This window comes from Bos indicus x Bos taurus, chromosome 4 (assembly GCF_003369695.1).
Source record: "Bos indicus x Bos taurus breed Angus x Brahman F1 hybrid chromosome 4, Bos_hybrid_MaternalHap_v2.0, whole genome shotgun sequence".
In the NCBI taxonomy this organism is placed as follows: domain Eukaryota; kingdom Metazoa; phylum Chordata; class Mammalia; order Artiodactyla; family Bovidae; genus Bos; species Bos indicus x Bos taurus.
The window spans coordinates 113,964,470-113,987,308 of record NC_040079.1 but is presented as its reverse complement, the minus strand read 5'-3'; the positions used below and the strand labels follow the sequence as shown (position 1 = coordinate 113,987,308).

The following is a 22,839-nucleotide window of genomic DNA, read 5'->3' as shown; positions in this document are numbered from 1 at the left end:
CCTATGGGAGGCGCAGGGTCGGCTCCTCTGAGGGGCCCCTGGTTTGATCCCATCCTGTCCACATGTCCAATAAGGGGACCTCCAAGCACCACTGACGGCTGGAGGAATTGTCAAAACATTCAGTTTCAGAGAGGATACACATGCAGTGGCAGGTGACAAGCAGGCAGTGCAGGGCAGGGCAGTGAATGGTGAGTGCTCAGGGGCCGGGCCTCAGACCTGGGCCTCTGACTCTGCTTGTTGACTCGCAGACCCACACACAGACTGAGCCCCTGGAAGCCTCGCTGCCTCGGCTACGAGCAGGGTGACAGGACCAAGCTCAAGGCTGCAGTCGAGAGGGAGGGCCAGAGTCTACCTCTGTCTGTGGGCAGGCAGGTCCTCTGGGCTCCTTCCGGGCATTAGCACACGAGGGGACAGGACATACAGGGCAGAGCCTGCGCCAGTAAACATTCTGTGTCTCTTCCAAGCACGTCAGTCTGTGACTAGCCGGCTTTCAGGCAATAAAATAGGAGACCCAATGCAGACAAAGGGAAGGGCAAGCACATCAGGGGCCACAGCAGAATGAGCGGTGCAAGTTAACGGATACGGTAGGCTGGGAAATCAGGGAGCCAGGCCTGCCTCCACCCCTCCAGCAGCTGTGAGATTAAGTGGGGAGAGCCCTCAGCGGCTGCAGCCAAGAGTGCACGTGGCCTCCCAGGGCCTTGGGGTCAGAGGGATTCAGTGAAGGTAAAAGCAGCTGGCAAGTCTTTAGCACTTAGTAGGTGCTCAACTAATTGTAGTCATAATACAAGATTTCAAAGAAATAAGAAATGTATGAAATAGCAGCCTGGCAGTGAAGAATGCAGTTGATCCGGGACAGGCAGCTGGAGAGAGGTAAAGACAGTGGTTTCCCGACGCTGCTGCGCCTGACAACTCGGGGATTTTTCAAAGGTACCAACGCCTGATTCCCACCCACCAGACATGCTAATTTAATTGGTAAGTGCTGTGAGCTGGAAATTGTTTTTTTTTTTTTTTTTTAATCTCTCCAGATAACTCTCATGGGCAGTCAAGTTTGGAAGTCTCTGTTTCAGGTTTCAGGTTTGTTGGAGGGACCTGGGTGAGTGAACTACCGCTGCCAAATTCTAGGCAGGACCCTTCAGGATTTCTTGGAATCTTCTCCTAGAATTGCAGCTGTATGTCAGAGTGGGAGCAAAAAGTGGGGCAAAGTCATTCATATGTTATATCTCTCCCTGAATTCATCAAAGGTTCCATGCATGTTATGAAGGAAACCCCCTTCCTCTGCGTGAGAGTTTTTTTCCACTGCCTCTAAAACACCTGCAGAATGAAAATGCCTCTAAGGTCACAGCCTTCCATCAGAGCAGTAAGAAGCCGAGATGGAAGCTCGGCAAGGGCTGGATCTAAAACACCATTCGACTATCGGTGCTTTACCTGTGGCGTACAGGTTACTGATGTTGAATAGTATTCTACGTCATGTTCTAATAATGAGATTTATTACATCATGTCTAAAAATAACAAACATGAACCAGAGGACTGAACTAATGATAAGCTGCTTGGGCTTGAGAAACGAATGCAGTTGCATAATAAACTGCCACCTATTTGAAAATGAAAGTCCTCACCCACGCTGCTTCTAGAATCTATTCCATTTAACCCTTTTTCAGGGACAACAAAGGGGAACTTTTTTCCATCTTAAGTGCAACAAGACTAGAGGAGAGCAGATTCTGGGGGATGCTCTATAGACCCATGGCTGATGGGTGATAAGCTTTTTCAGATGAAAGACACTGAAAAGTACAGGCTCTGAGAGAATTTCCAAGTCAGCTGCATGATCAGACCCATTCCCTCATTTAAGGAAAGCTAAGGGAAGCAGGAACCCATTTAAAAAGAAGTCGTCTTCATGTCTGTCTTTGCTCCATAGTTGCTAGTCTTCTGAACACCTTCTGTGGCACCCGATTCCCAAAATAAGCCTAGGGTTGTCCACTATGGGTAACTGAATAAATTACTGCCTAAGTGTATAACTAACTGGCTTTTCTCAACAAAGCATAATAAAATAGAAATTAAATAACTTGAAAAATATAAGGAAGTTTAGTAAATCAGTTAGAGAAAAAGGGGCTCAGATGGCATATAATTAAAAGACAAATAGAAAAATAAAGGAAACATGGAGAAAACCATGTTATATGTAGATTATAAGTCATGCATACGTGGATGAGAATGCCAACAGGAACAGGCTCTCTGTCTGTAACACAGGCCCGAATAATCCTCAGGAGCCCGTACCCTTTGTGACACTTACGTGGGCTGCTTTATTTAATCTCCCAACACTCCAGGTCCTTGGTCCTGAGACCATGCCATGGTAGAGATGTGGGCACTGAGGCTTGAGCACAAGTCTAAGCCATGTGCCCAGAGACAACAAGGCTGGCGGGTGGTGGAACCTAGGGGCCCCGGAAGGCCCTGAAACCCAGGCTCCCAGCTGAGCGGCATCTGTTCTGCGTTAAGTGTAGCACAAGTTCAAGTCACCTGGAGCCTTGTTTATCGAGAGCTATTCTATGTCAGGACTCAAACAGGCTAGGCTCCTGATTGCTTTCACATTAAGGAGGGACAGAACCCAAGTAGGGCAAAGATGACTGATGCAAACTAGGAGCAGGGGCATCAGAGAGGGATGCAGCCAGATGCTTGCGCTGAGTGTGTTGGGGGCTGGCATCTGCCTCCAGGGTGGCACCCCTGCCCTGTGACCCTGGATGGGGTCTTTCAGGACAACGTCTCCCCAAGTTGGGGTGATGAAATTCACAGTTCCTTTACAGGGAGTGTGGGGTCAGGGTACCTGGGCAAAGTGCTGGCCTAGGGCAAGAGTAGGGAGAGGAGGAGGCAGGCCTGGGAAGGTGGGGCAAGGGGAGGGAAGGCTGAGGGAGCAGCTGAGAAGTCCTAATAGCACCAGCGTGCTTCTGGTCACTGGGCTGTGCGTCCCTGAATATAATGAGATACTGTGGTCCCAGGATCTGCTCAAAAATTAGTTTCACTCTTATCATCATCGTGCTCTACAGGACATGCTTTTCTCCTTCTGTTCTCAGGGAACCTTTACCTCTTCCATCCAAAAGGGACACAGAAATGAGCCAACAGCCCCGACCAGAGCAGGGCTGAGGCCCCAGGAAGCATTCACTGGCTGCAGGCGGCCCAGGGGAGTGGGAGCCCTGTTCTCTTAACTGCTCACAAAATGAGTGTCTGGGGCTCTTTAATCATTTACTCTGCCTCAGCCTCCTCATCTGTAAAGTGGGGAGAGAGCCTGTTCCCCCACCTTTGGCCTCATCACACTACTTTGAAAAACAAATGAGAGAGTCGATGTGAAAGTTCTCTGAAAAGGCAGAAGTGTGGGCCAATGTAAGGAACTGCTATTCATAGCCTGGCTTGAAGCTGGGCTGTGGTTAAGATTTTGTTAAAGGTGCAGCACACCCAGGAGGTCAGGGCGGTCCCCTCTGCTGGCTCAGGACTCGGCCCATGGCCGCCCTGGGATCACTTTGGACAGTTATGTGTTATTTGCAAATGCTTCATCAGAGAGATGACTGAGGTAAAGGCACAGCGAATGTGAAACCGGGTGAAGTCCTGAACTAAAAGATGGAGATTTAGTGGAAGACGGCATGGTGGAAGCACCAAGCGGGTTTGGGAAACGTTGGTCTGGAAAGCACCGGGTGTGGTGGGGTTGGGTGTGGGTCAGAGGGTGCGGGCTCTGCTCTGTCACCTGGATGTGCCCCCTCCTGTCCTCCTTGGTAAAACAAGGAAGGGGCTGGGCCAGCTGAGATGCACATACCGAGACCCCGTGTGGTCCCTTTCAGAAGAAAGCCCCATTCCCTTTTCTTAGCAAAGGGCAAGGTTCCATGCTTTGGGGTCCTGACTTGGCACAGATCTGCTGTTTTGAAACCATGTGGAACCACAAGATAGGTACTAACAGAAAAAAACTTCCCTTCCACCCTGTTCATTACGCTCTTGCAAAGAATATGGCTCTAGTATTTAGGAGAAAGATAAAGAACAGATTTGGTAAAAATTGGGGGTTCCTTATGTTTCCCTTGCTTGCTTGACACATTATAAGTGAGGAGTGACTTTGTATCTTTTTTTTTTTTTTTAATTCCTACTCAGTTCCCTGAACTTCTAGAACTCCTGTTGAATCTAGCGGATACTATGGATTCTAGTTCCCAAAGGAGGCTCAAGTTAGAAGTTAGAAACTTCAGTGGAGACTGAATTACTGTCTTGAATCCCTTAACTCTGAATATCCTTTAATAATAGGTCATGCCTGCCGAATCAAAAAATATTTTAATGCAAAACTCATGCAAGAATTATGCTTTTAGGGATTTGTTCTAAAAGAAATGTGTGCATGATTGTACAAAGATAATGTGGAGGTTTGTTGCTTTATTTTTTTAACAACAGAAAAAAATTTCAATAACTACTTGGGCCCACGTAAACTATACCTTGCAGTGGAGTATCACACAGCCATTAAAAAGGGTCTTCACAGCCCCGCCCACTGCTGAGGAGAGTGTCCGCTGCGCCTGTCAATCTCACACCTCCCCACACCGCCCCCCTGCACACACACCGACGTGCAGCTGCCTGCACACAGACATTCATGCAGGCCTGGCAGCAAAGTCTAAAATATGCATCAACTTTCAACACTGAGACTCAAAGGAAGAGGTAATTTACTTTTTACAAATATAATTGAATTATTTTTATAATAAGCACATTTGGAAGGAAAAGAAGGTGCTATCTGGTGAGCGTAAATGCGAGCACTGAAGGTGTGAGGACACACACTAGATGTAAACTATGGTTCCACTGCAAATATATTTATATGTTTTGACCTCATAGTCCATTGCAAGAAGTCTCCCTTTAGTAAATAACTCCAAGTTATGGAAAAGATTCACTTAACAAGTATTTGACAACATTATTTATCATAGTAAGAAACAGAAAACATTTACACATGTAACCTAGACGCGCTAGTCAACGACAGTGCTGTGTGCTGTGCTTAGTTGCTCAGTCATGTCCAGCTCTTTGAGACCCCATGGACTATAGCCCATAAAGCGCCTATGTCCTTTGGGATTCTCCAGGCAAGAATACTGGAGTGGGTTGCCATGCCCTCCTCCTGGGGATCTTCCCAACCCAGGGATCGAACCCAGGTCTCCCACACTGCAGGAGGATTCTTTACCATCTGAACCACCAGGGAAGCCCAAGAATACTGGAATGGGTAGCCTATCCCTTTTCCAGGGGATCTTCCCGACTCAGGAATCAAACTGGGGTCTCCAGCATTGCAGGCAGATTCTTTACTGGCTGAGCTACCAGGGAAGCCCCCTGGAAGTCAATGACAGTACATCTATAAAAATAAAAAAAATTATGGTCTACACAAATAAAATACTATGATGAGTTCATAATAACATGTGCCCATGATGATGCTATAAAGTGAATGCAGTAAAAATTACATATGTAGCATCATCATAGCTGTATAAATACAAGGAAGATGAAGGATGCAGATGACAGATGGAAATATGCCAAAATCTTCATAACAGCTATGTTTTTATGTGACAGTTTAGTTATATTTTTATTATCATTAATTTTTTTCTGTACTTTTTTCTATAATGATCAGATTCCGTTCTACAATTTTAAAAGTTAATTTTAAAACCATTAGCATAATCACCACCAATACACTGGGCATGTCAAATGATTTGGTGCCCAGAATACAAAATCAATGAATAAGGAACATTCGAAAGCATTCACCTTTTGGGGAAACTGGTGATTGCAACCACTGAACCCAAGAGTCTGTAGCCTTGACTCTGTCTGAAATGCGGCTTCCACTGAAAGGGCGGGGCAGGCAGTGTTCCTGGCCTAAGTGTCATGGGTTATGAGGAAATCCTTAAAGATGATCTCATAAAGACGTTTCCCTTTAGGAAAGTTTAAGGTGAGAAAACCAAGGAAGAGTCATTTTTGCTTTCGAGTAGGATGGTATTCTACTGGGCACAAAGTAAGTTTATGTGTTTCTGGGGTTTGGACCTCACGCAGATGACATCACATTGCATGCGTCTTCTGTACTTGGCTCAGTGTGGTACTGAGGAAACAACACAGCATTTTGTTTAGAGGTTCAAGTATATGTAGCAAAGCTACCAAGCAAAGCAAGCAGAGGATAAGCACGAAGACTGATGCGATGACTTCTGGGTTGGGGAAGGAAACTCAGGAGACGAGGTTGTAAGGGGTATACAGGCAGCGTAAGAGATGTGAATAAAATACTATTTCCTTAGCTAGGCCTGGGACATAGGCATTTCCTTGTTATTTTGCTTTATATTTTAAATATGACACTACATATTTTGTATCTATATCTCATAATAAAAACAGAAAGTCTTTTCCTGTGTTAAAAAGTTACAGTGAATGAAAGTGTTAGTTGCTCAGTCACGTCCGACTCTTTGTGACACCATGGACCATAGCCCACCAGGTTCCTCTGTCCATGCAATTCTCCAGGCAAGAATACTGGAGTTGGTAGCCGTTCAGTTCTCCAGGGGATCTTCCTGATGACCCAGGAATCAAAGCCAGGTCTTCTGCATTGCAGGCAGATTCTTTTCTGTCTGAGCCACCAGGGAATCCTTAAAGGGGACGCTGCAGCTGCATGGGTGGGAAATCCAACGCCGGCCTCCCGTGGGGCAGGTAAGAACTCTACCACTAACCACCTATGCTCCATTAAAATTCTATTAAAAATTGAAACCTCATCCAAAGAAGAAACTTTGCAACCTTGGATGCCCTCTAGTGCCCAATTTAAGTAAGTACAGTTAATGTCCAATTCTACATGATCCGCTCAAATTTCCTTTTCTTAAAAACACTAACATCAAGATGAGGTAGAAGGGCATGCTCCCAAATTTACTCAAGTTAAACAGTATGTTATACATCAAATTTTTAAAATGCTGCCAGACTGCTCTTTACTCTCCTTGAAGAGTGATCCAGAAGAATACATTCTATTCTTCAGCAAGAATGTTTCATAAAACACTTCAAAATTCAAATGTATATTTCAAAGGAAAAATACCAGAAAATTTGATGCCAGAAGGTTTTCAATTGAGTTTATCCTTGTGTTCACTCTTAAACTCTTTTTTTTTTTACAATCTCTACTTTTAATAGCAATCCTTTCCCTGCAGAAATTAGGCAAGAATCATAAGAGACAAATCCTTTCTTAGGACTTAGCTAAAACATCACAGCCTTCAAGGCTTGTGGATAAAAGTGACCTCTCTGTACAACCAAGATCAAAAACACTAAACTTGCTTCTCAGGAGCCTCACTCCATCCTGCCTTATACTATCATTATTGGGGTGTGGAGCTTACTGGCCCTGCAGGCTTGCAAGCTACGTGAGGGCCAAGTGTTTGGTACAGTACCTGGGATACTTTATGTACTCTCTCTTCTTTTCTTCCTTTATTTCTTACTGGTTGAAATATAACAACTCATTTATTTCTTCAATGCATTAAGTTATAGAAATATAATTTAAAACCAAAGTTACTTTTGAAAGATAGTTTACTTTGGTCAAGTAGTCAAAAGAATTAGGGTGTCAGAATGTGTAACACATGAAAATTCAAAATTATTAGGGGATGTAGAGCAGGTATGAAGGACAGCCAATGTGAAACTGAGCTGGTTTGTTATTTTGGCAAAACGGATGTTTAAAAAAAAAATAGAGCAACTGACATTTAAAATACTGTTGGTGATTCACGCTACAGGCTTACACTCTCCTGCAAGCCTTCCAGTCGTCACAGAAACTGAAGGTGTACCAGCAGTGATGTGCAACAGCTCAGGGCCTAATACAGAAGATTTGGTCCATGATTATCACAGAATACTACTCAGCCAGAAAAAGAACAACATAATGCCATTTGCATCAACATGCATGGACCTACAGATTGTCATACTGAGTGAAGACAAAGACAAACGCCATATGCTATCACTTACACGTGGAATCTAGACAAAAATGCTGCCAATGAACTTACTTACAAAACAAACGAGTCATAGACACAGAAAACAAACTTATGGTTACTGGGGAATAAGGGTTGGGAGAGATAAACAGCAGACTGGGATTGACATACACATACTGTTTTGCTGTTGTTTGGTCGCTGCTTCTGTCCAATTCTTTGCAACCCCAGGGGACTATAGCCTGCCGGGCTCCTCTGTCCATGGGATTTCCCAGGCAAGAACACTGGAGTGGGTTGCCATGCCCTCCTCCAGGGGAACTTCCTGACCCAGGGATTGAACTTGAGTCTCCAGCTTGGCAGGTAGATTCTTTTACTGTTGAGCTACCTGGGAAGCCCTTGTACAGACATGACTATATATGAAGTATATAACTAATATATAACTAACATAATCCCTGCTGAATAGCACAGGGAACTCTACTCAACACTCTGTAATGATCTATATGGGAAAAGAATCTAAAAAAGAGTGGAATATATATATATATGTGTAACTGATTCACTTTGCCGTACAGCAGAGACTAACACAACATTGTAAATCTACTTCAACACATTTTTTAAAAAAACCACACAGAACATCGGCTTATTGTAGTGTGTCTTGTGAATTATCCTAATGAAGCAATTTCTGAGCTTCAGTATTTCCATGGGTGAAAGCAAATATATACACACACACACACACACACACACACACACACACACACATATATATTCATACAACATTGGAGGTAAACCCAGGTTAGTCAGTGTTCAAAACTGTAATCTCCTTTGTGAGAAACTATAGTTCTTTCAGGAAACAATATGTTTCTTCTTAAGTTGTGGTCAGTACCAGGCCATTTTCTGTTTTTTTAATTATTGAAGTACAGTTGATTTAGAATGTTGTTCCAATTTCTGCTATATGGCAAAGTGACTCAGTTATATACACATTCTTTTTTATATTCTTTTCCATTATGAATTTATCACAAGACACTGAATATAGTTCCCTGCACTATTCAGTAGGAACTTGTTTATTCAAGGCCATTTTTCTATTGCTTCATTCACTGCAAAGCCTAATGACCACATTTCTTCCTTAATAATAACGTAAGAGGCATAATCACAGGTGGAACTCACCGACTTGAGTTTGTATAAAGGATTTCAGAGCTACGAGGCTTGGCGAGAGATGTGATGTCTCCACAGGGGTTGTCAATGTCATCAGCATTTGTAGACTGAACGCAACCACTGTTGGGATGAAAATACTTTTTTATAGTTTTTATTAGAAACATAGAAAACATAGGTGAACATATCCTAACTTGCAAAGGAAATTTTTCCAAAACAGATCAAAATTCAAAATGTAATACATTAACCACGGTGATGGAACAATTTGCCGTAAAAAATAAAGTAAGGAGATTTTCCTTTTTAGAGTAAGAATTGATCTTCAGTTTGGGCCAGAGTGAGTAACAGCTGGCCTGTGTTATTGAGCAAAGAAGTAGGCTGTCTAAAGCCATGAGCCAAGTCCTTCCCTGGAGCCTGGAGATGGCCTGGGGCGGGCAGGAGTGGTGTCCCAGAGTGGAGGAGGCTTCTGTGGAGATGGAAACAGGCCTGGGGTTCTGGGAAACCAGCAGTGTGCCTCCGGGCCTGAGAGAAGGCCCAATCCATCAGAGGAAGTGAGAGGGTGTCCTGGAGGCATTTCTGGGGCCACTCAGAGAAAAAGGAGTCAACTTAGCTGGGGAGCAGAAGAGGCTAGAGTAACGGGGGGAGCGGGGGTAAAGATGAAAGGCCCAGATTCTTTCACTTCTTGCCTTTTCTTTGTTCCAAGTTACTGTGATCTGAATGTGTATGTCCCCCCAACGAAACGTACATGCTGCAATACTAACACCCAAAGGTGATGGTATCAGGAGGCGGGAGGTACTTGAGTCATTAGTGTCCTTATAAAAGGGATCCCACAAGCCCCTCATTCCCTATACCTCCTGTGGACACAAACGTGTGACCAGGGCCGTTCCTGGGCCATCCCCGAAGTCAAGACTGCAGAACTGCAGGAAATAAACGTCTGCTGTTATCAGCCCCAGTCTGTGTCGGGCTGTGCCAACACCCCAAGACTTCTAAAACACAAGGTGTTTCTCCAGTATAAAGCACAGAAGACCCGAGTGGAGGGTGACGCACTTCTGTGCCACCCACGGGAAGTCAAATTTAAATTTAGAAAAGCGAGAGGTCGCATTTCCTGCCCTTCAGCATGTGAGCCCATTACAGCTTCCACGTCAACTGTAAAAGTCTTTCTGGTTGACAACACCTAATATGAGCAGTATCCAAGGTATTTTACTTCATAAAATAACCAATTTGGGAAAACTGAAAAAAATGCTAACGCTTTATTTCTTTTATCAAAATCTTTAACACATTTTTGATGAAACTGTTGACAGGCACCATGCTAGGAAAACATTACAAATCTGCTAGAAAGCGTATGTTGTTTTAAAGAGTGAGTTACAAACGTGACTGAGCTGAAAGTAACAATACAGATGTAAATCTAGTAACTTTTAAAACATTAAGAAATGTTACTTACGTATAGAGAGGAATGTATTTGCTTCTGGAACTTGGACTCACACTTAGAAAAAAAGAAAATATGGGCGACTGAGTTACTGATGTTAAGAAAAATTAGGTTGCCAGAGTACTTCTCTTACTAAGTCTTCAGATATACCTCAAAAGAATATGCTTCCAAAAGTTTGTAATTTTAAACAGAAGAGACTTGAAAATGTAGCTTTAAGTGATGAAAAGCAAACACAGAACAGCCAAGGACGAGTAAATCCTTGCTGACTCCTATGATTTAGTTCCAAAGCCTCTTCTCCTAGTTTTTCTTTGCTGTTTTCATCCTCAATGATTACATTGGCAAAGTTGACCTCTAGTTTTCTTAGGGGCTTCTCTGGTGACTCAGATGGTAAACAATCGGCCTGCAATGCAGGAGGCCCGGCTTCAATCTCTGGGTTGGGAAGATCTCCTGGAGAAGGGAATGACAACCCACTCCAAGATTCTTGCCTGGAGAATTCCAGGGACAGAGGAGCCTGGCAGGCTACAGTCCATGGGATTGTAAAGAGACACAAAGAAGGCAGACATTTGAGTTGACTGAGCCTTGGGTGTAACCCTCCATGGTGGAGAGAAAGCCTCCGTGGCCCAAAGAAGTTTGGTGTCTCAGACAAGACTACAGTTACCTAGGGCACTTCAGGGAGCTTAGGGTTTATTTTGTACTTTCCCTGCTCCAACCCCAGAATTAGCCATTTCTCCAAGGATCTTACAATGTCTTCTATTGGAGAAGGGCATTTTAAACCAACATTTTGGAGCTGGATATGCTTCAAATGTATGTATGAGTGTATATGAACCCGTGTGTGCCTGAAAAGGAAGTGATAGTGCTAGCTATTTAGTCATGTCCAACTCTTTGCGACCCCATGAACTGTACCCTGCCCTAACTCCTCTGTCCATGGAACTCTCTAGGCAAGAATACTGGAGTGGGAAGGCATTCCCTTCCCCAGGGAATATTCCCCACCCAAGGATCAAACTCATGTCTCCTGCATTGCAGGCATATTCTTTACTGTCTGAGCCACCAGGGAAGCCTGTGTACCTACATGTCTACATATATTTCTAAATATATATATATATGTATACTTATATATACATGCACACACACACACACACACACCTATATATATGTATTAAAATAAAGGGATACAACAGAGATATTAAGAGCTTGGTAATAGATCACGGCAATAAAAGCAAATGAATACCACCAGTAAAGTGAGTTACACCAATATTTTGATTTCCCAGTGCCTATAACAATTATGTTTATACTATACTGTAGTCTATTAAGTGTACAATGTATTATGCCTAAAATCAATATGTTAATTTAAAAATACTTAACTGCTAAAAAATGTTCACCATACTCTGAGCCTTTAGCGAGTTGTAAAATTATCGTACTATTGTCAGGGGACATTCAACTTTAAGGGATCCAATTTGTCCTTTTCTTCCTTTGTGTGCCGTTTCTCAAGGACTCTCTATTCCTTATCAGTTTCTGAAAAACAGGAGCAAGCAGAGCTGCATGCAGTTCTCAGGACTGAGATCATGAGAAAGAGCACCTGCTTGGATTCCTTTCAGTGACTCCCTTCCGTAACCTTTTACTTAAAGGTAATCTATTCAGTTATGCCCGTCTTACTCAGGATATGGAATGTTTTCTGGCCCTTTGAAGATTGTTATTTTCTTGGCTCTGTTTTTGCTCAAATTTTTTTTACTGCCTAAAGCTGCCTTGTATGAAGATATATAAGCATGCATTTCTGCAAATAAAGTACCCTTGTTTCACTCAAGACTTGGGTCCCCTGTGTCCTTCTCGTCGACTCCAGTCCCCAGGTCCCGGTCTACGAACAGTGTGACAATTGGCGCCCAAACGGACGTGGTGAACGCCCTTGGTCAGCGGATGGAATGACTATTAGAACCTACGGAGGTCAGTAAGTGCAGGGTTATGGGACAAACGGGTGGAAAGCCCCACCACTTTCTACTTTACTTCAGCATTTATTTAAGGTTCAGGGACTTTTGGTTTCATGTCAACGGATAGAGGCTTGTCTTCAAACAGTGGTTGAATATAATCCCTGGTTCCCTGATGAAGGCAGTTTCAATTTAGAAATTTGTAAGTGGGCTAAAGAGAATGTTGAATGAGCCACAAGACAGGGAAAAAATATTCCAATAGATTTCTGGCCCTTATGGGCCCTCATTAAAGCCGTGATCTTGCCATTTCAAGGCAACTCTAGCCCCCCTGATATTCGTCAACAAGCAGAATGCTCATTATATGAATATGAATTAGATGATGAGACTTTACAAAAGGCCCAGTTAGAGCAACATAAAACGTTTCAGAACTTTCCCACCATCCCTGCTCCAGCTGTCCCATGCGCTCCTCCTCCTCTTGTAACGGGCCTGAAACCGAAGGTCCCCTGGATTCGAGGACAAAATGAATCTGATAATGCTTCTTCTGATGCTCTCTTTGACACTAAAGCCAACAATATGTTTTTTGATGACAATGATAAACCCCTAACACGCACTCATATTTATGAAAACGGATGATCCACTCATTCTCCTTCATGACGAAGGCCTTCTGATTTACTGGCTTTGCAATCTCAAGTCTCTGAGGCCAATGATCTTTTTGCCCTTCCTGTGTTAAGAAATGTTAATGCTCAAGGACAACTAATACCTCAATATGAAGGCATTGATTTTTCTCACATGCAACAAATGAAAAAGGCTGTAACTATGTATGGCCCTCATTCACCTTTTTCTAAACACTATGGCATCTTCTATTGGAAATTTTATTCCTTATGATTGGTTAATTTTGATAAAAGCTCTTCTTAAACCAGGAGAATATCTTCAATGGATAATGTGGTTTCATGATGTGGTCCGAGACCGTGCCAATTCTAATGCTAGAGCTGGCACTCCCCAAAACCAAATTACTTTTGAAATGTTAACCGGTATGAGGCAATTTGATTCAGTGGAAGCTCAGATACAATGCCCTCCTTTGTTGCATGAGCAATTGAAAGAAGTTGCCCTTGAAGCTTGGGATCGAATTACTCCTCAAGGGGAACCTAAAGGTAGCTACACAAAGATATTACAAGGGCCTAATGAAGCCTATGCTGGTTTTTTAGCTAGACTGGGAGTTGCTATCTCCCGTAGTGTTGTCGGAGAGGAAGTCAGAGTGCAGTTAGAAAAACTGCTTGCATATAAGAATACCAATCAGAAGTGTCAGAGAGCCATCACTCCGATTCATGAGTCCAGGAATATTGATTATTTGAAGGCTTGTCGCAACTTAGGATCAGAAACTCAGAAAATGCAAATGTTAGCTGAAGCAATGGCTGCTGCCTTTAAAAAGGGATATGAAGGATGTTTTGTTTGTGGGGATAAGAGCCATTTAAAAAAGGATTGCCCTAAAAAACGCACAGAAAAAGTTAAAACTGTTAAAAAACCGCCAGGAGTCTGCCCTCGCTGTTGTAAGGGGGTACACTACGCTAAAGAATGTCAATCTAAATATGATGTTGAGGGAAATCCTATTTCAGAAAACTCAAAGATGGGGACTCCCCGGGTCCCCATCAACAAAAACCAGGGGCAAACTCCATCTTTTCCCTCAAACCCTCAACATCCGGCAGTCGATATACCAGCTCTAAATGATTTTATCCTTTTTCCTCAAGCAGTCCCTTCTAGAATACCGACCGGACCTTATGGACCCCTACCCCCACAAACCTTTGGCCTTATACTTGGCCGATCTAGTCTGACTTTTAAGGGAATTACTGTTCACCCTGGAATAATTGATTCAGAATATAAGGGAGAAATTCAAATTATCATGTCATCTCAGATACTATGGCAATTCAAAAAGGGGGACAAAATTGCCCAATTACTTCTTCTACCTTACATTTCTATTAACTCCTCTAATGGTATACGGACAGGTAGATTTGGTAGTACAGATCAAAAGCAATCCTTATGGACATCAATAGTATCTGAATATGCATGACCAAATATACATATCAAAATTAATGGCAAAATATTTTCTGGTCTTCTTGATACTGGATCCGATATTACTATTATTTCCAAACATTTATGGCCCAAATCTTGGCCTATACAGAGAATTTCTTGCCAAATTGCAGGAGTTTCTCAAACCAAAGTACAAGAGGTTTATCAAAATGCCCAAATATATCCATGTGAGGGATCAGAAGGCCAGCCTGCAACATGACCTTATGTGATAGATGCACCCCTCAATAGGAAGAGATTTACTTATGCAATGGCAAACTCAAATATATAATCCACATTTTTCCTAGGGGCCACTGCTCATTTAATAAACATACAATTATTAAAATAACTTGGAAAAATGACGAGCCTATTGGGACAGAGCAGTGGCCCCTTGTAAAAGAGAAATTAGAGGCTGCTAAGGAACTTATAGATACACAATTGAAATTTAAACATATTGAGGAATCTTGTTCCCCTTGGAATTCTCCCATTTTTGTAAAAAAAAGAAATCTGGCAAATGGCATCTCTTAACAGATCTTCGAAAAGTTAATACATCTATGAAACCTATGGGTGCGTTGCAATCAGGAATTCCATCACCTACCACTACTCCTCAAAACTGGCATATTATTATTATAGATTTACAAGACTGCTTTTTTACTATACCTTTACACCCTCTAGACCGAGAGAGATTTGCTTTCTCTCTTCCTTATCCTAATCATATCGGGCCTCATAAACAGTATCAATGGACTGTGCTGGCTCAAGGAATGATGACTTCTCCCACCATGTGTCAGTATTATGTAGCCAAAGTCCTTGAACCTGTGAGAAAACAATTTCCTGACTTTCTTGTTATTCATTATATGGATGATATATTGTTTTCAGCTCCATCTGTTTTATAAACTCAGCAGATGTTTGACATAGCTCAACAATGCTTTAAAGCTTCTGGATTAATCATTGCCCCTGAAAAGATTCAAACATCTACACCTTACTATTACTTAAGATTTGTTGTTAATAGACAACATATTACTCCCCAACTAATACAGATTCGTATTGATAAATTATCACCTTGAATGATTTAAAAAAACTTTTAGGCGATATAAATTGGATTAGACACTCTTTAGGCATTGCAAATTATCAACTAATTTATTTAACACTTTAAAAGGAGATCCAGATTTAAATAGCCCTCATTCACTTTTACAAGAGGCACGAGAGGAACTCTGTTTAGTACAAAATAAATTGCAAAAGCAGTTTCTTACTCGTATTAGACTTGATTTACTTCTAGAGTTATTTATACTCCCCTCTCTCCATTCTCCCACAGGACTTCTTACCCAACAATAATACCGGATAGAATGGATCTATACCCATTTTAGAGGGACAAGGTCACTTACACCCAATCTTGATTTGATCACTGTAATCATTATCAATGGAAGAAACAGAGCTAAGACTCTAATTGGCTCTGATCCTCATAAAACTGTAGTACCTATTAATAAATCTCCATTCGAGAATGCATTATAAATTTCTACCGATTTCCAAATAGCCTTTCGGGAATATTTTGGAGAAATTTCATTTCACTATCCTTCTAACAAACACTGGAATTTCTTCAAAAATACTGAATTTATCTCTCGCCTTGTCACATCACAACCTATGCCTCAAGGTGATGTTTTCTATATAGATGGGACTAAAAACGCCAAAGCCTAATTCTGGTCTCTCAAAGAATATAAAGTCTTTTATACGAAATTTCACTCTGCTCAACAATTATATGCTCTCATTCAGGTTATTCACCTACATTCTTATCCTATTAATATAGTTTCTGACTCCTTATATTCAGTTTTTGTATTAAGAAATATAGAAACTTCTACCATAAATTCGAATCAATCTATTATCCAACAACTTTTCCTTGAACTATAATCTATTATTAGGAACCACACTTCCCCCATTTCTATTACGCATATTCCAGCACATCCTTGTCTTCCTGGCCCTATGGCTCATGGCAATGAACAAGCTGATAAACTTGTCTCTCTTGCTACTCCTGAAGAGTAGCATGTTCTATTACACAATAATGCTGGCTCATTACATCAAATTTGGAAAATTCCATACTGACATGCTAAAGAAATCATTAATGATCCCTCTACTTGTAGCCCCTACGTCTTTGACCCATTGCACAAGGCCTCAATCCTCGAGGATTACAACCCAATGAACTATGGCAAATGGATGTAACTCATTGCCCTAAACTTTCTTCCTCATCCTTCTTACATGTCTCAATCGATACAAATTCTTCTTTTATATGGGCCACACCTCTCTGAGGTGAAGCTACATGACATGTTATAACACACCTGTTAGCTTGCTTTGCAATAATAGGAACACCTAGTTCTATAAAAACAGACAATGGCGCTGCCTGTATTTCTAGGCAATTCAAACAATCTTTACAATCATTTTCTATTACACATACTACAGGCATTCCTTATAATCCACAAGCACAGGGCATAGTTGAACGAGCACACCACACACTGAAACTACAAATAAAAAAATTAAAAAAGGGGGAATACACAGGAACACTTCTATCTTCCTTATCCAGAGCAGACTTCACTAGATTCCAATGCAATATATTCTTTAATCCTATAACTATTGTTAATACAGCTTTGTTTTAAATTTTTTAAACTTACCACAAGGAGATATTTTGACAAAAGTAGAAAAACAACTTGAGGCATTGAAGGACACCTCCCTTCCTCTGCCCATTTGGTATCAAGACGGGTTGAGTAAACAATGGAAATCTGGAAAATTAATATTACAGGGGAAGGGGTATGCTTGTATTTCTTCAGATGGATCCAATGAAATCAGCTGGCTCCCTCTTTGGAAGATCCACCCCAGGGGAGCCACTGGCGTTCAAGACAGAGAAGAAATCCCCAGGAGGAGGAGATTCCAGCACAAGCCATGGCAGCTTTAAAAATTTCCAAGAAAGGCCGCACTTGACGTCATCCACCTTATGATCTCCCTACTTGGGGAAAGATAAAAAACCCTTAATAATCAAGCTGAAAATGTGGTTTCTCAACAGGGAATGCCTCAGAATCCTGAAAATATTTTTGTTGCTATGCTTGCTTTGCTTGCTTTTGCTTCCCCCGCTCAGGCTGACTTGATTAATCACACTTATTGGGCTTATATACTTAACCTCCCTTTATTGCAGGTTGTAGAATGGACAGATATAGGACCGGTCATATCCACTAATGACTCAGTACATATGCCTCCTCCTTGGAGCTTAGAGGGGCCCACTCATCCTGAGGATGAAGGAAGACTCATAACATTTCTCTAGGCTATGAAATCCTTCCTTTATGCATGGGCCCAGCAGAATTATGTATTAATGTTAGTCGACAAACGTGGGCTTTTGTCCTGCCTCCAAAAAGGAACTTCCACACATTGCTTGGACTGTTTGCTGCCCTGTCTTTTTATGAGAACCATGTCGATACTACCAAAACTCTAGGAAAAGGACAAATGTGGGAATGTAAGGGGTTTACTTATAAGGACTTTAAATATATTCCTGTTTATTGGGATAAATGTCAAGCTAAATCAGGAAAATTAATGTTTGTGGCCAATTACACCATTGTTGATTGGGGACCCGATGGTATGTGGTTATCTAACTGCTCAGATGGTATTAATAGTACTATGTGTGATTATGTTACTCAAGGAGCATGGAAGGTTACCAACAGTTCAATGGAACACTTCCATGACAAAGGACTCCTTGGCTGGCTTGATGGTGGAATGGCACCTCCTCGCCCTCAAATTGTCCTAAATAAACGGATTGGACCTGAATAATGGGGCATCTGGAAACTTGCTATGAGCACTGAAAAACTTGGAACTTGGACTGGATATTTCACAGGGACCAGTCATAGTCATAGTAACCATTCCTTCCATTATAATCATTCATATTTTATACAAGCTTGTGTTCCCCTTCCTTTTGTTATAGCCAGAGGGAACTTACAATTTAATAAGATTTTACATTCTGTGACTTGTATAGATTGCAAATTGCATGCTTGTCTTAATTCCTCTATTTCTCTAAAAAACAAATCCCTTTTGATTCTTCGATCTCGATGTAGTCTGTGGTTGCCAGTAGATCTCCAACGACCTTGGGAAGAGAGTCCCATGGCAGGACTTGCCTCCCAGTTACTCACTAAATTACTCCGATGATCTAAGCGATTCATTGGATGGTTAATTCTTGGCCTTTTGGGGTTAATAGCCATTTGCACCACTGTTGCTGTCGCAAGCATTGCTTTACAGACTTCAATTCAAACACAAAACTTTATTCAAAATTGGACTAAAGATGCTCATACTATGTGGGCCACTCAGGCTCAGACAGATGAGGAAGTTCAGGATAAAATTCAGGAATTAGAAACAGCCATCCAAAGGGTTGGAGATCAATTAATAGATTTACAAAATCAAGTATTATTAAAATGTGATTGGAATTCTACTTAATTTTGTATCTCTCCTGTTCAGTTCAACCATAGTGCTTAAAATTGGGAACAAATCAAATTTCATTTGCAAGATATACATCATAACACTTCCTTAAATGTACATTTGTTGCAAAAGGAAATCTTTGAAACCTTCTCTAAGAGTCTACCCTCTTCCAACAATTTGGAAACCTTAGCTGAACAGCTAATGGATCAATTATCTGGGCTGGACCCTTGAGGAGGGTTTCAAAGCATTACACACAGTATTGGATCTGGAACTATAATGCTGATAATTGTCCTGGTGATTATATTTGTAGTATACTGATGCCTTTCAACTAAAATTGTTCAAACTAAACAAACTCAATTGGTCAGGGCCTTTTTCACAAAAGTATCTACAGTCATCCCCAATTATGAAGAAATAAAAAAGGGGGAATTGTCAGGGGATGTTCAACTTTAAGGGATCCAATATGTCATTTTCTTCCTCTGTGTGCCATTTCTCAAGGACTCTCTATTCCTTATCAGTTCCTGGAACTGATAAGGAATGAGCAGAGCTGCACGCAGTTCTCAGTACTGAGATCATGAGAAAGAGCACCTGCTTGGATTCCCTTCTTAAAGGTAATCTATTCAGTTATGCCCCCCTTACTCAGGATATGGAATATCTTCTGGCCCCTTGAAGACTGTTATTTGCTTGGCTCTGTTTTTTACTGCCTAAAGCTGCCTTGTATGAAGATATATAAGCATGAATTTCTGCAAATAAAGTACCCTTGTTTCACTCGAGACTTGGGTCCCCTGCGTCCTTCTTCTCGTCGACTCCAGACCCCAGGTCCCGGTCTATGAAGACCGTGACATACTATTAACAGAGATCACTGATCACAGATCACCATTACAAATATAATAATGAAAATGTTTGGAATATTGTGAGAATTACAAAAATGTGTCACAGAGATGCGAAGTGAGCAAATGCTGTTGGAAAAATGGCACCAAAAGACTCACTTGATGCCAGGTTCCCACAAATCTTCAATTTGTAAAAAAAAAAAAATGAAACAAGAAAAGAACAAACCCAAAAATCCAAAGCAAAATCACAGTATCTGTGAAGCACAACAAAAGGAGGGTGTGCCTGTCAACGTAAGCTTCCTGGAACGTCCCCAAATCTAAACAGCACCACAGGGTTCATCTTAACCTTTTCTCTCTGACAGTATGAAACCTGACTCTAGCTATCGACCAAAGGCCTACTTTTTTGTTCAAACCTAGCATACATGTAAGAAGTTTTAAAACTGCCAATCCATTTCTGGTGAGAAACACATTTACCAAATAGAGTATAGATAGCACTTATATACAGTTCTTTTTGTCTTGAATCTTACAGTCTTTGGTCCAAACACTGTTTCCAAGATTATGAAGGTTCAAATTTAAGACCACTCCTGATTTTCTCCATCCACTTAAATGTAGTTATGTCATTTGTCTGTAACACAGATTTACTTGTCACCATCTGCATCCCAATCTAGATTTTCCCACCATCATGGTATCTATCAATCTATGTCTTTCTTTGTGTTCAGTAAAGTTTGCTCTCTGTGGTATACAGTTCTGTGGGTGTGACAGAGTGTCCTGTGGCCAGCACCACAGAACCATACTGTCCCATCTCCCTAATGTTAGTTTACAGGCTCTTTGTCTGCAGTTCTTTCCCTCTCCTCCAATTCCTGGCAGCCACCAACCCACTCCCACCCTGGTAGTTTTGCCTTTTCTAGAGTGTCATATAAATGGAATTGTGCAGTATGAGGCTTTTGGGTCTGGCTGCTTTCACTGAACAAAATGCATTGAAAATTGACTTGTGAGCTGTGTGCTGTGCTTGTTCTCTTTCATTGCTGAATAGTATTCCCCTACATGGCTCTACTCTAGTATCTTCATCTACTAGATGTTTTCCATTCACGTCTTGAAAGCAATCTTGGTTGTTTCCAGATTTTGAAGATATGAGTAGAGCTGTTATGGGCATTCATATATAGATTTTTGTTGCTCATGAGAGCAGCATTCACTAGATAAAGGTTCCAGGGTGAGTGGAACCCTCAGGAGTTCTGAGACATGACAGAACTGGTAAGATATATGGCTTTTAGTTCATTAAATGATTCATCATTAAAACAATAAATGCAAAGGATCCATAGAAACTGGTTGAGCTATTTGCTGTTTCACTACATGACATGTAAATAAAAAAAAATGTTTATAAACTTTTTTCTTTTCTTTTCCTTTTTTGGCCATGCCACATGGCTTGTGAGATTTTAGTTCCCCTATCAGGGATTGAACCTGGGCCCACGGCAGTGAAAGCACCTAGTCCCAACAACTGAAACTCTAGCGAATTCCTGCAAAAAAAAGTTTTTTCATTAGCTCTCACATAACATTAATAGTACCCATAATTTATACCTTTATTCTCTTAAAAGATGTTTGAGTGAGATTATCAACTATTTCAGCTTGCTATGTTTAAATGATCTTAAATTTTGAATGTTTCAATCTATTATTTACATTATTACCATTCAATTTATACATGAGAATCTATTATTTTTATTGGGGTGCTTTACACATGTTAAAACCATCTTTTAAATAATCTTTATTAGAACTTAACAGATTATTTTTAGAATATGGCTCAATAAAATCTGTTTGCTGATGAGACTCAATTATTTTTCTCAACATTGTCATTATTTGCAACTTCAGATTCAGCATTTAAACTTGATTATGATTTTGCATGTTTCCACTTCATTAGTCTTTTTTCTTATAATAATAAAAAATCCTTCTATAAAGGGAAATTAATGTTGGCTCTATTGAAGTGATAAAATTGTTAAAATATTTGAAAAATGTCACTTTGATATTATTTTTCCATAACTTAAATTTTTCAATAACTTACTGATTTTGCTAAGGCTAAAATCTCCCATACTTTGCTTTACAACGAATTGTGGATTAGGTAAATATAAAATTAAATGTACAAGGTTAACACCCTTCCACTGAGGTGATGAAATTACAGGGAACAAAAGATGGGATAATCTCACTGTGGGCACATGTATTTTTCTTATACATTATCTGTCTCACACTATTCTTCATAACTGGCCACAGTATTTGTTGCAAAATAAAACTATCTCTTTAAGGTTCCATATGATTCATTCTTATATTTTATATTCTACTTAATTTTCACAAAAATTCTGGTTGTGACTCTCCACTAATGGGCTGCAACCAACAGGCCACTACTCAGCAGTCTACTCACTAAACTGGGCCAGGACACCTGCCTAGTCCTGCTGAGAAATAGGTTCCTTGCTCAGGCCATAAGTAAGAATCAATTTCAAAAGGTTTAAAGAAATAAATGTGAACAGCAAAATTTTAATTGTTTTAGGAAAAAAGTAAAGAAGGATAATATCCTTATTACTTCTGGACAGGGAAAGATCTATTTAAAATTCCACAGAAAATAACAATATACTGAGGGAAATATCGATGACTTCAGTCATATTAAAATTCAAAACTTCAGTTCAGCAAAGGGCACCACAAAATAGAAAAGTCACAGACTAGAAGGAGATATCTTGATGCATATTACCAATAAAGGATTTTTATCCAGAATAAAGACATAAAACTTTCTACAATCAAAAAGTAAAAGACAAATAACCCAGATGCAAAATATATGAAAAGGCAACTTATACACATGAGCATACAAGTAAGACAACTTACAAAAAAATATTAGTAACTGAAATATTAAAATTATAATGAAGCACAATTTTATACTTTTAAAGTTAGATGTTTAAAATTTGGAAATTCCAAATGCAGGCTACAGAATGCAGCAGTGGGAACTCAAGCATTGTCGATGGTTGGTCCACTGGCAAAACTCATTTGGAGAATAATGCTGCAATGATAAGAACATAAAGGAGTTCACATCTCTAGATGCAGCAATTATAGATGTAAGGATGCATATATAAAGCCCAGAAATATCTTTATACTTT

General features: G+C 40.7%; 1 protein-coding gene across 1 annotated transcript in view; it reads right to left on the bottom strand.

The window, feature by feature from the left end:
* SPATA48 (spermatogenesis associated 48) overlaps positions 1-22,839 on the bottom strand; it is a 65,443-nt gene that overhangs the window by 4,346 nt on the left and 38,258 nt on the right. The window contains exons 6-7 of the mRNA XM_027538444.1: positions 10,477-10,518; positions 9,054-9,161 (exon numbers count right to left, since the gene is read on the bottom strand). Of these exons, the coding sequence (XP_027394245.1) occupies positions 9,054-9,161; positions 10,477-10,518 (150 nt within the window). The remainder of the gene's footprint in view (positions 1-9,053; positions 9,162-10,476; positions 10,519-22,839) is intronic.